Below are 11,170 nucleotides of genomic sequence, written 5' to 3' on the forward strand. Positions count from 1 at the left end.
CCAAGTTGTATGGATAACAAATGTATACATGTATATACTAGCAGGAAAAACAAACAAAACAACCCTGGTATTAACAATGTTTGTCTCTAGGTTGTGGCTTTATAGATTTTATTTCCTTTCTGTTTTTCTGCATGTTCCACACTTTCTACTCTATAAATGTGTGTTACTTTAACAATCAGAAAAATTAATTGTACTTAAGAAATGGCGGGTGGCACAAGCTACAAGTCAGCTGCGCGCGCTACGGCCTGAAGGAGGGCACCCCCATCCCCAGGACGAGGCCCTAACGCCCTGAGACTGTGTTCGGAGCCGGGAGGTGACTGAAGGTAAAGGCCCCCGATCCCGCGGGATAAGCGCCCCTGAAGCCTGTTCTCCCCGCCCCACGCGGGGCCGCTCCGGACAGCGACCCTCAGGCCTCCAGAGCGGTGAGACAATCTCGCGGTTTGAGCACGGGGGCGGCGGGACCGGACCAGAGGCGGCGGGACCCTCTCCTGCTTCCCCGGAAGACTCTGCCTTACTCCAGCCTGTCGTTACGCGACTGCCCGCGCCCTCAAGATAGGACACCGAGCGCTGCCCAGCCCGGCACCTCCCTCCCCTCCCCGCCCCGCCCTGCGGGCTCCCTGCGGCGGCCCCCCCCAGCGGCGGCCCCCCCCCCCCCCCACCAGCGGACAACAGCCAGGTTCGGCTGCGTAGACACGGTCAGGCCTCCTCGAAGCCGCCTAGCTGGCGTAGACAGAACAGGAAACCGAACACCACTCCCACCTGAAGGCCAAGATCTCGCGGGAACACCCAGCTGCGCTCATCCTTCGGCGTCCCCGCAGCCTTCCCGCCAAATTCACGTCCAATCAGAACGCGCCACACTCTGGGAGTCGCGTGCTAACCAATAGGGAGCGGGATTCCAGACCTTGGCCCGCCCCATGGTGCTCCAGACCAATGGGCGTTGGCGGCGCGCGTCCTAGGAGCGCGCGGCGCGGCAGCAGCAGTTGGGCGGCTGCAGCTGTTGAGATCGGAGTGCGGTGGTGGTGCTCACCATGGTACAGCCGGGCGGGCGGGAGGCCTGGAGGCCGTGTCCCGGGCAGATGGGTGGGGGCCGGGTCTGAAAGGATGCCCGAAGAGCCTCGTGTGGGCGTCCGCTCCCCGATCGCGCGGCCAGAGCAGAGGCTGAAAAGGAGAAACTGCGAAGGCGGCGTTCTCGGCCGTGGAGCCACAGTTCCCACGAGTAACAACGTCCGAGTCCGAGAGCCGCGGCAGTCAGCTCGCCTCGGCACGTTGTCTCTGGGCTTAGGGGAGGCGGGCAGTCCAGGCTGCAGTGGTCGGGCTGCCCGGTGCATGGACAGTGGGCACAGCGGGCAGGGCCGGCCTCCGGGGGTGGCGGGGGGCCGTGCTGGGGAAGGAGGTCATCTGCTGAGAAGGGGACACAGGACTTGGTCTGGAGGAACTTTCAGAGAGGAAATAGAGCCGAGTACAGAAATATAAACAAACTTCAGCAATCCAGGCAAGGTCGGCAGTGCGCTCGCTTTCTGTTGACAGCGAGGAATGACATCCCCGAGCACTGCAATTCCTTTCACTGTTAGACAGTCAGATGGACGTGGCCTTACAAACCACGGAGCTCCCCAGCCGCATTTTGTAAATGAAGACATTGGGGTATTTCTTCGGATCACAGAGCTGGCTCTGATCACACTGGGGCTGAGAGAGTAGAAGGACACAACAGGCATCCTGTGAAATACAGTGGATCTGGATTCAAAGCGAATAGTGTGCATTTGAAAATGGTGCGGTTGGGCTTCCCTGTTGGCGCAGTGGTTGAGAGTCCGCCTGCCGATGCAGGGGACGCAGGTTTGTGCCCCGGTCCGGGAGGATCCCGCATGCAGCGGGGCGGCTGGGCCCGTGGGCCGTGGCCGCTGGGGCTGCGCGTCTGGAGCCTGTGCTCCGCAACGGGAGAGGCCACGGCGATGAGAGGCCCGCGTACGGGAAAAAAAAAAAAAAAAACCCAGAAAATGGTGCGGTTGCGTGGATTTCAAAGGACTTCCGGGGTGCCGATGGAGTCCTCCTCTGGGGGAGTGATTTCGTTGTCATTGGAGATCTTTCCCAAACCGAATGCTTCCCTCTGGGATGATGTTCGGGGATTGCTGCATCAAACTGGTCTCTCCTGCTCTGAGATTTGGTGCTTGTATAATAGAAAACAGGACTTCAAGTTCTGAGGACTGTATGTAAGTCAGAATTTAGTGTGGGTGGCACACCTCAAATTTCATGTGATCACCTCTGTGTATTTGTAAGGATGATGTGTCTAAAATCAGACATGTGATTAGGGACTAGAGTTAAATTCCCGGCAGGAAAGAAACGGTACATTCAAAACAGATACTCACAGGACAATCTTTAAGAAGATACTACTTATAAAGATACGCGCAGGGTTTAAGGAAACCACCAAAGGACAGTGCAATATCCCAGCACTTGTGCCATCTGGGAGCCATTAACTCCTAGGCTGGAAGAGGTGAGGGGATGGAGTGCTTATGAGAAGCTCAGAGGGTAGGTTTATGACAAGCGCTGACTGCTGACACTCTGTGCCCTTGTACAGGAACTCAAGCGACCCAAGGCAGCCCGGCAGGGAGGGAGCCAGGGTCAAGCACCCCGACCACACCTTCCTCTAACCTCCAGCTCTTGCTGGTGCCTGACATTGGCTAAAGCAACCAAAAGCCAGGGGGCACAGTCCACATGGGTCAGCCTCCTTGAGCACAGAGCTGGACAGAGAACAGAGGCTAGACTTAGAGGGGCAGATGAAACACACACAGTGACCACCCATGCTTGGGCCATGGTGGCCTCTGTCCCAGTCCACTTTTCCTTTCCCAACTCAATTACCACTTAACCTTATCATTTGGTCAGAACACAATAAAAACTGCTATATTCTTCAGAGAATTACTGTGACTAGCCATAACATGGAGTTTATTATTGACATACGGCTTGCAAAATTTTAAATAACCGAATTTTTGTATAGTAGCAAACACTTAGGTTCTGGGGATAATTCTGGCATTCACTATCAGCTAGAGTGGTTCAGGGCAAGCCAGTTTTCACAGGGATAAAAGGGTCACATAAGCCTCCTGGAAAAGAAAATAGGGAATGAGAAAGCCCCAGACACTCTGAAGCACATACAAACATTTAATTATATTTTGCCTGCCACACAGTAATGGCTGCCTTCAAGACAAGGGGCCTCACATGTATATTCTGGTTCCCAGCGTGAGTGCATCTCTATCCACGTGGGACAGGCGGGGGTCCAGATCGGCAATGCCTGCTGGGAGCTCTACTGCCTTGAACATGGAATTCAGCCCGACGGCCAGATGCCAAGTGACAAAACCATCGGCGGTGGGGATGACTCGTTCAACACGTTCTTCAGTGAGACTGGGGCTGGCAAGCATGTGCCCAGAGCCGTGTTCGTGGACCTGGAGCCCACCGTGGTCGGTAGGTACCCTTAGACTTAGAAGGGGAAGCACAGAACCTTTGCTGGGTTCCTCCAGATCAGAAGCCCGAGGTAGTTTCCAAGGGGAGCTGCCAGGAGAGAGCACCTTTCAGTGGCGGCCACCCAGGAGAGAACAGAATGTCACCTTGGAGCCCGTGAAACCCAGGCCACAGAGGGCGCCCGGCAAAAGTCACGCTGATGTCTAGTATGTCAGGGCCATTTCAGCAACACCCCGGGTGTAGCTGTGGGTGTGAACAAAACATTCACGCGCAGAACCGCCTGTGCGGTGTGAGCATTCCCTCGCCTTTGGGAACTGGCCACACTGGCATTTGTTCCTCGGGTTGACTGGACCTTCCCGGAGCCATAAACAGCAGATGAGGCATGTGTATCACACAGAGACCTTTTCTGTGAGACGCTGACGCTGCTGGCCTGCGAGGCACAGCACGTGCCTGTAGAATTGAAGGTTTCCCCGGACCTGGCCATCCCGGTGAGTCAGCGACCGTCCTTAGAGTCTCGGGCACGCTGTCCTCTCTGCAGATGAAGTGCGCACGGGGACCTACAGGCAGCTCTTCCACCCGGAGCAGCTGATCACCGGGAAAGAGGACGCGGCCAATAACTACGCCAGAGGCCATTACACCATCGGCAAGGAGATCGTCGATCTGGTCCTGGACCGGATCCGCAAACTGGTGAGAAGGGCCCTGGGAAGGCCTCCTGGACAGGAGGGGAGGCCCGGGATCTCCCCGGGACATCACTTTGGCAAAACCCAGCAGAACCATGAGTGCAGGGTCTTCCTTTCCGGTGTGGCCGCAGTGCGTCCACGTCTGTAACTGCTAAGTGTGATGCGTGTTCCCTGTGGATGGGTTGAACCCGTATAGTGAACCTGCAGAGGAAGAGTGTGCCGTGACCGGGGCCTGTGGGGGCCCGTGGGGGTGGTGGCACGGCTCATGCGGGCATGGCCTCACGGCCTCTGCTCTCCCGCAGGCGGACCTGTGCACGGGCCTGCAGGGCTTCCTCATCTTCCACAGCTTCGGGGGCGGCACCGGCTCGGGCTTTGCGTCTCTGCTCATGGAGCGGCTCTCGGTGGACTACGGCAAGAAGTCCAAGCTGGAGTTCGCCATCTACCCGGCCCCCCAGGTGTCTACAGCTGTGGTGGAGCCCTACAACTCCATCCTGACCACGCACACGACCCTGGAGCACTCGGACTGTGCCTTCATGGTGGACAACGAGGCCATCTATGACATCTGCCGGCGCAACCTGGACATCGAGCGGCCCACGTACACCAACCTTAACCGTCTGATCGGGCAGATCGTGTCCTCCATCACGGCCTCCCTGCGCTTTGACGGCGCCCTCAACGTGGACCTGACGGAGTTCCAGACCAACCTGGTGCCCTACCCCCGTATCCACTTCCCCCTGGCCACGTACGCCCCAGTCATCTCGGCCGAGAAGGCCTACCATGAGCAGCTGTCCGTGGCCGAGATCACCAACGCCTGCTTCGAGCCGGCCAACCAGATGGTCAAGTGTGACCCTCGCCACGGCAAGTACATGGCCTGCTGCATGCTGTACAGGGGGGACGTGGTCCCCAAAGACGTCAATGCGGCCATCGCCACCATCAAGACCAAGCGCACCATCCAGTTTGTGGACTGGTGCCCGACTGGGTTCAAGGTAGGCTGGGCGGTAGCGCGTGTTTATCTTCCGCCTGCGGCAGATCCTGGGACGGGGTGCTGCCCCTTTGTGGAGGGTACCCTGTTCCAGGGCAGCTGCACTGCAGGGAGAACAAGTTTAGTAATTAATTTGCTAGGTGCCTTGATCTTTAGCAAGGACTTTACGTACCCTTATTTCTTACAACCAACCTGTAACACTCATGGGCTACTACTACTACTATCTTACAGTTTAGAGACTGAGGCTGAGACAGCTTTTAGTATCTAACAGCCTCAGGAGCAGCGAGCAATGGAGGGAGCTTTCAGGGACGTCTGACTGCAGCATGTCTGTCCTCCACATTTTCCCACTCTTGCTCAAGAAGCCTGTCAGGGTCTATGGTATCATTTTGTATTAGAAATCATGGTTTTTAGATTTCACATTACTTCAGTCACCAGTTGTCGCTGCATTTTAGGTAACATTTATGTTTTTGTAGACAGAATTTTAAATTCATTATGCAGTGTTTTCTGTGGGGCCAAGGGTGGTTCACTGCTGTTACTCCAAACCAGACTCGGAACACTGCCTCGCACACAAAATCACACTGATAATTAGGTGGCTCCTTCAACCGTGTTTAGTGTCACGATGAAACGTCTACCCAGAGAAAAGCAACCTGTATCTGGAAGCCAAGTTACATGTTAGACCTATTGTGATCACCAGGCTAAGTGCCTCGCCACGCCTGGGATCCTTAACTCTGCCCCCTCTTCTTCATTAAACGTCCTTGTTCACAATTGATCTTCCACATTAGAAAAAGTGCTAGATCCTGCACTCGTGAGCCCTGATGAGTTCCTGAGGTGTTTTGGGGAGTTGCACGTTCCAGGGTCATTGCAGATTGAAAATGAAGAGAAGTAGAAGCAATATGTGTGTCATCCTATTGCCATTTGGAAAGTCCAGAGCTTGCCTCTGACGACAGACAAGTTGTTGCACCCACCTGGCCTCTGTCAGCCCCACTTCAAGACACCCTGGCACTGACCATCTCCGAGGGTGTAAGACCGACAGATGCAAAGTGACTCACAGAAGAGTAAAGTCTATAACAGGTTTCACCAATCTGGAAATATTCATTACACCTTCCATAAGAGGTTTGCAGACCTCAGAGGTTATAGGTGGGGGTTGAAACCTTCCATTCTTGACTTCTCCTTTCAGTCACCTCACCATGACCTTCGGAAGGCAAGGACATCCAAGGCAGCCGCAGCTGGGTGGCACTTTGGGGGGGTGATGTGCCCTCTACCCAGGCTTTCCCTCCTGGCTGAGTCTCTGTGAGCCAGTGGGGAGGCCGGTCTTGTGGGGAGGTACAGGAAGTCACAGCTTCTGTCCCCACAGAGGATAGTTCTCCCTCAGATGGAGCACGTTGAATTCTCATTGCTCTAAGTTCCTTTTTGTCAGTCTGAGTGTGATTTCACCATACGTTCTTTAATAACCATTTCCTCAGGGGTGCACTATTGTCAAGGAGTCTTTCCCATGTTTATGTTTAGTTTTTTCATTATAAATGTGTGTATGTGGCAAAATATTAAAATGACTTAGAAGGCTGAAAAGCTGAAGTCCTCTTCCCCTTCCAGAGCTTTGTCCCTCAAGAGATAGTCTGTGCATATTCACATTACACCTCTTGTTATACGGGTGACGTTGACAGAAAGGGGCCAGCGACATGGGCAAAGAACATTCTTTAAAGGTAGGTGACAGACTCCACTCATGCCAAAGAGAAACGGAAGCTGGCAGCACTCCCACTTGGAGGGGCTGGCTGGCTTGACCTTAGCGCTGTGTGAGAGCACCCCTCTATCAAGTCAGAACCCCCTGTGCCCTTCCCCCTGCTCATCCCAGCTCTTCTGGAGACTGGCTGTGTCCAGCTGCTGCTGACTGCTAGCTGCTCACTAGGGCAGGGAGGGGGTCACAGGATCAGCCCTCTCCCCGTTGTTTGTCCTCCTCCAGCATGGTATTCCCTGAGCTGTCAAAGACTCTAGCTGGTGTTTAATACTCTACAGGTATTTTTAAGCATAAATCGAATTAAAGTTGCTTTTCTTTTTACCAAGTATACCTTGGACATATTTATATGCCGGGACAGATTTCTCATTCTTTTCTATGATCATACAGTGTTCTACTGTAGGGAGTGTATGATAATTTAACTAGTTTCCACAAAGGACATTTGTTTCCAGTTTTGCCGTTTCAGATGGCGCTTCACAAAGTGAAAATATGAAATCAACGGATATTAGATGTTGGCATATATTGGTACAAAACAAAGTACCAATTCCTACAGGGCATAATTTAAACTGGGTCCACGGCCCCCGTTTTTAAAAATAACCTACAGGGCTTCCCTGGTGGCGCAGTGGTTGAAAGTCCGCCTGCCGATGCAGGGTACACGGGTTCGTGCCCCGGTCCGGGAAAATCCCACATGCCGCGGAGCGGCTGGGCCCGTGAGCCATGGCCGCTGAGCCTGCGCGTCCGGAGCCTGTGCTCCGCAACGGGAGAGGCCACAGCAGTGAGAGGCCCGCGTACCGCAAAAAACTCCACAAAAAACAACCTACCTACAATTTCTGAGGCCACAGTATAAACTTCACCATGAAAAATAAATAAATTAAATAAATAAATAAACTTCACCATGTTCCCCTTCTCTGGCAGGTGGGCATCAACTACCAGCCCCCCACGGTGGTCCCAGGGGGAGACCTGGCCAAGGTGCAGCGGGCCGTGTGCATGCTGAGCAACACCACGGCCGTCGCCGAGGCCTGGGCCCGCCTGGACCACAAGTTCGACCTCATGTACGCCAAGCGCGCCTTTGTGCACTGGTACGTGGGGGAGGGCATGGAGGAGGGCGAGTTCTCGGAGGCCCGGGAGGACCTGGCAGCGCTGGAGAAAGATTACGAAGAGGTGGGCGTGGACTCGGTGGAAGCAGAGGCCGAGGAAGGGGAAGAGTACTGAATGCGAGGGCGCGGCTATAGGCCCCCTGTCCCCCGACTGTCACATTACAGATGTGTTTACCTATTAAAGTTTCTGTATTGAGCATAGTCTGCCCTGTGCTGCACTTCGACCAAATTCCCACGCCAGATACTTTCCTTTTCCAAGTGAATTTCTAGGGAAACTATGTTCCTCCCGAACAGAAAAGATGCAGCAGGTCCGTACGTGTGTCTCGCTACACAGAGCAGTCAACTGCCGCGTTACCCCCCAAAAAAGGCTTCAGAGTGAGGGGCGGAGAACCGGGAAGCGCTCTCCGCCTAAACAACTGGAGTCCTTCGCGCCGGCCAAGGCGCTCCTCGGGGGCCGGAAGTGGGCTGGTTCTCGTCGTCGGAGTCGCGGGCCAGCCGCGTTTGCCCCGCCCCGCACGAACCCACTCCCGCGCCCCACCCCCGGAGGAACTGTCCCGGAACCTCCCGCCCAGCCCAGAAGAGGAACCTCTCCCGCAGGAAGCGTGCGCGCCAGCACCGCCGGGCTCGTTCCCGTCGTAGGCGTTTCCCGACCCGGGCAGCGTGGGAGATCCCCGCGACCACTCCCCGGGCTCGCTCTGCAGTTTCCGGGACCCGCCTCTCGGCGAACGCCGCGCACTTCCGCGTTTCTATGGTATTGACTTCCGCCGCGAGCCAAACCTCGCGATACTTCGGCGGCGCAGCAATGGCGAGACCGTGAGTGCCGCAAGCGGGAGTCTGGAGAACAGGCTGGGACGGGGTTCGGGCGAGATCGAGCCGGGGAAGACCCGCCACTCGGGGGCCGCTTGCAGCGGGGTGGCAGCCTGGGGCGCGAAGCCCCTCCGGGCCCCGACGGCCGCCCGCGACCGAGCTCCCGCCTCTTCCCCAGATGCCGCGTCACTGCTCCGCCGCCGGCTGCTGCACACGGGACACGCGCGAGACGCGCAACCGCGGCATCTCTTTCCACAGGTTAGCGCGCGTGCGCGCCGGCGCGCGGAGGGTCCCCTACGCATGCGCCCGTCCTACCGCCTCGCGGAGCCACTGCGCACGCGCTTCTGTGGTCGGGGCGGGGCTTGAGTGGGAGGCTGGGTGGGGGAGGAGGGGCGGTCCGCCTGCCCGGGCCAGCTGCTTCGAGTCTCGCCTACGTGATGATGTTCAGCGAGTCTCTTTTCTTCTGGAGGCCTCAGCTTCCTTGTCTGTGCGCAGGCAGTGTCAGCGCGAGGTCTGGGGGCGGCATGAGCGGGGCCGGCCTTTCCCGTCGGGCTCACGGGCTTGTGGCCCCGCAGGCTCCCCAAGAAGGACAATCCAAGGCGGGGCTTGTGGCTGGCCAACTGCCAGCGGCTGGACCCCAGCGGCCAGGGCCTGTGGGACCCGGCGTCCGAGTACATCTACTTCTGCTCCAAGCACTTCGAGGAGAACTGCTTTGAACTGGTGGGAATCAGGTGAGCCTCCTGGCAGCCGGCAGTGGGCAGGGCCTGGGCAGTGGGGTGGCAGCCGGCCGGTGGGGAGGTCCCCGGAGCAGCAGCCCTGGTTTCTCCAGCTGGGAACCTCAGCTTCCTCTCCCGACAGACCTGGGCAGTGAGACCCACCCCCCTAGGGATCACTGTGCCAGAGCGCACTCCCTGCAACCCCAGCCCTCCCTACAAGTGCACAAACGGAATCAGTTCTTTTGGCTGGGCTACCCTGTTCTGGTGGAGCCTGTCCACACTCTTTAACTCTGAGGAGTTTTGCACGGAAGAGATTGGTGGGGGCCTTAACTTGGCATTCCCCAGACTCATTGTTGGCAGGGTGCCGCCCACCTCCCACAGAGCTAACCCAGCAGCTTGCTGGAGTGCTGGAGGGCCTGCTGGCTCCATGCCCTGCGGGTCGGCTGGGGCGGCAGGGATTTGTTCCACCTCATCCAGACCGCTCTCCCTCGCAGTGGGTATCACAGGCTGAAGGAGGGAGCAGTTCCGACGATATTTGAGTCTTTTTCCAAGTTGCGTCGAACAACCAAGACCAAGGGGCACAGTTACCCCCCTAGCCCCCCTGACGTCAGCCGGCTCCGGCGATGCAGGAAGCGGTACGTGCTGCAGCGGAGGGGGAGGTGCCCCACTGCACCCCAGGTCTGAGGGACTGGGCTTTAGGGTGCCTGACAGCAGCCTTGCTGGACCGGGTTCTGAGCCCGTGGAGTGGGTTCAGGGATGGGGGTTAGATGACCTGGTGAAATGGGGTCGGCGAGCCCTGAGCCTGGCCTGTCAGTCTCTCTCTCTTCCCCCCAGCTGCTCTGAGGGCCGAGGGCCCACAACTCCATTTTGCCCACCTCCACCTGCTGACATCACCTGCTTTCCTGTGGAAGAGGCCTCAGCACCTGCCGCCTTGCCTGCCTCCCCCACCGGGAGGCTGGAGCCTGGCCTCAGCAGCCCCTTCTCAGACCTCCTGGGGCCCCTGGGTGCCCAGGCAGATGAAGCAGGCTGCAGCACCCAGCCTTCACCTGAGCGGGAGCCAGAGCGACAGCCGTCTCCGCTGGAGCCGAGGCCCATCTCACCCTCAGCCTACATGCTGCGCCTCCCTCCGCCCGCTGGAGCCTACATCCAGAATGAGCACAGCTACCAGGTGGGCAGCGCCCTGCTCTGGAAGCGGCGGGCTGAGGCTGCACTCGATGCCCTGGACAAGGCCCAGCGCCAGCTGCAGGCCTGCAAGCGGCGGGAGCAGCGGCTGCGGCTGCGGCTGACCAAGCTGCAGCAGGAGCGGGCACGGGAAAAGCGGGCACAGGCCGATGCCCGCCAGACTCTGAAGGAGCACGTGCAGGACTTTGCCATGCAGCTGAGCAGCAGCATGGCCTGAGTGAGGGCCGCCCGGCAGGGCCTCAGCCTCTTTCTCCCTCAGTATCCACCTTGAGAGGATCTGATCTGAGCTGCGTCCACCAGCCCTGCCAGATGCCATAATAAAGTGGATTCTAGAAAGAAGCGCTGCTCTCTGGCTCAGCTGGGGGCTGGGGCCCTTCCCCTGGGTACCAGGCCCGTTTCCCCAGATTGGCTGTAGCACCCGAAGGGCTCAGGCCCTGTAGTCCAAGCCCTTGGCTGTGGAGAGCAGAAAGCCTTCACTATATAGCTCTGTGTCAGTGTACTGTACAGGGCTCTCTGAGGGATCGTGTGAGTAGAGG

General features: G+C 57.5%; 2 protein-coding genes across 3 annotated transcripts; both read left to right on the plus strand.

The window, feature by feature from the left end:
• The first annotated feature begins 953 nt into the window (after positions 1 to 953).
• On the plus strand, positions 954 to 8,122 carry LOC101269236 (tubulin alpha-3 chain). Its single transcript, XM_004276017.4, has 5 exons — positions 954 to 1,031; positions 3,225 to 3,447; positions 3,983 to 4,131; positions 4,427 to 5,107; positions 7,748 to 8,122. The coding sequence occupies exons 1-5, from the start codon at positions 1,029 to 1,031 to the stop codon at positions 8,042 to 8,044; spliced, it is 1,353 nt and encodes a 450-aa protein (XP_004276065.2). The 5' UTR covers positions 954 to 1,028; the 3' UTR covers positions 8,045 to 8,122.
• A 326-nt stretch (positions 8,123 to 8,448) lies between these two features.
• On the plus strand, positions 8,449 to 10,973 carry THAP7 (THAP domain containing 7). 2 transcript variants are annotated; one of them, XM_004276018.4, is made up of 5 exons: positions 8,451 to 8,742; positions 8,915 to 8,994; positions 9,312 to 9,467; positions 9,947 to 10,087; positions 10,287 to 10,973. In XM_004276018.4, the coding sequence occupies exons 2-5, from the start codon at positions 8,915 to 8,917 to the stop codon at positions 10,849 to 10,851; spliced, it is 942 nt and encodes a 313-aa protein (XP_004276066.1). In that variant the 5' UTR covers positions 8,451 to 8,742; the 3' UTR covers positions 10,852 to 10,973. The 2 variants fall into 2 exon arrangements, with proteins under 2 accessions (XP_033295508.1, XP_004276066.1); XM_033439617.2 differs by lacking the exon at positions 9,947 to 10,087 and having other exon boundaries at positions 8,449 to 8,994.
• Positions 10,974 to 11,170: the final 197 nt, after the last annotated feature.

Source organism: Orcinus orca, chromosome 15 (assembly GCF_937001465.1).
Source record: "Orcinus orca chromosome 15, mOrcOrc1.1, whole genome shotgun sequence".
Taxonomy (NCBI): Eukaryota; Metazoa; Chordata; class Mammalia; order Artiodactyla; family Delphinidae; genus Orcinus; species Orcinus orca.

Coding starts and splice junctions, on each gene's coding strand:
- LOC101269236 (XM_004276017.4), top strand. Junction 3,448..3,982: donor CCTGGAGCCCACCGTGGTCG/GTAGGTACCCTT, acceptor TCCTCTCTGCAG/ATGAAGTGCGCACGGGGACC. Junction 5,108..7,747: donor GGTGCCCGACTGGGTTCAAG/GTAGGCTGGGCG, acceptor CTTCTCTGGCAG/GTGGGCATCAACTACCAGCC.
- THAP7 (XM_004276018.4), top strand. CDS start 8,915: ATGCCGCGTCACTGCTCCGCCGCCGGCTGCTGCACACGGGACACGCGC. Junction 8,995..9,311: donor CGCGGCATCTCTTTCCACAG/GTTAGCGCGCGT, acceptor GTGGCCCCGCAG/GCTCCCCAAGAAGGACAATC. Junction 10,088..10,286: donor CTCCGGCGATGCAGGAAGCG/GTACGTGCTGCA, acceptor TCTTCCCCCCAG/CTGCTCTGAGGGCCGAGGGC.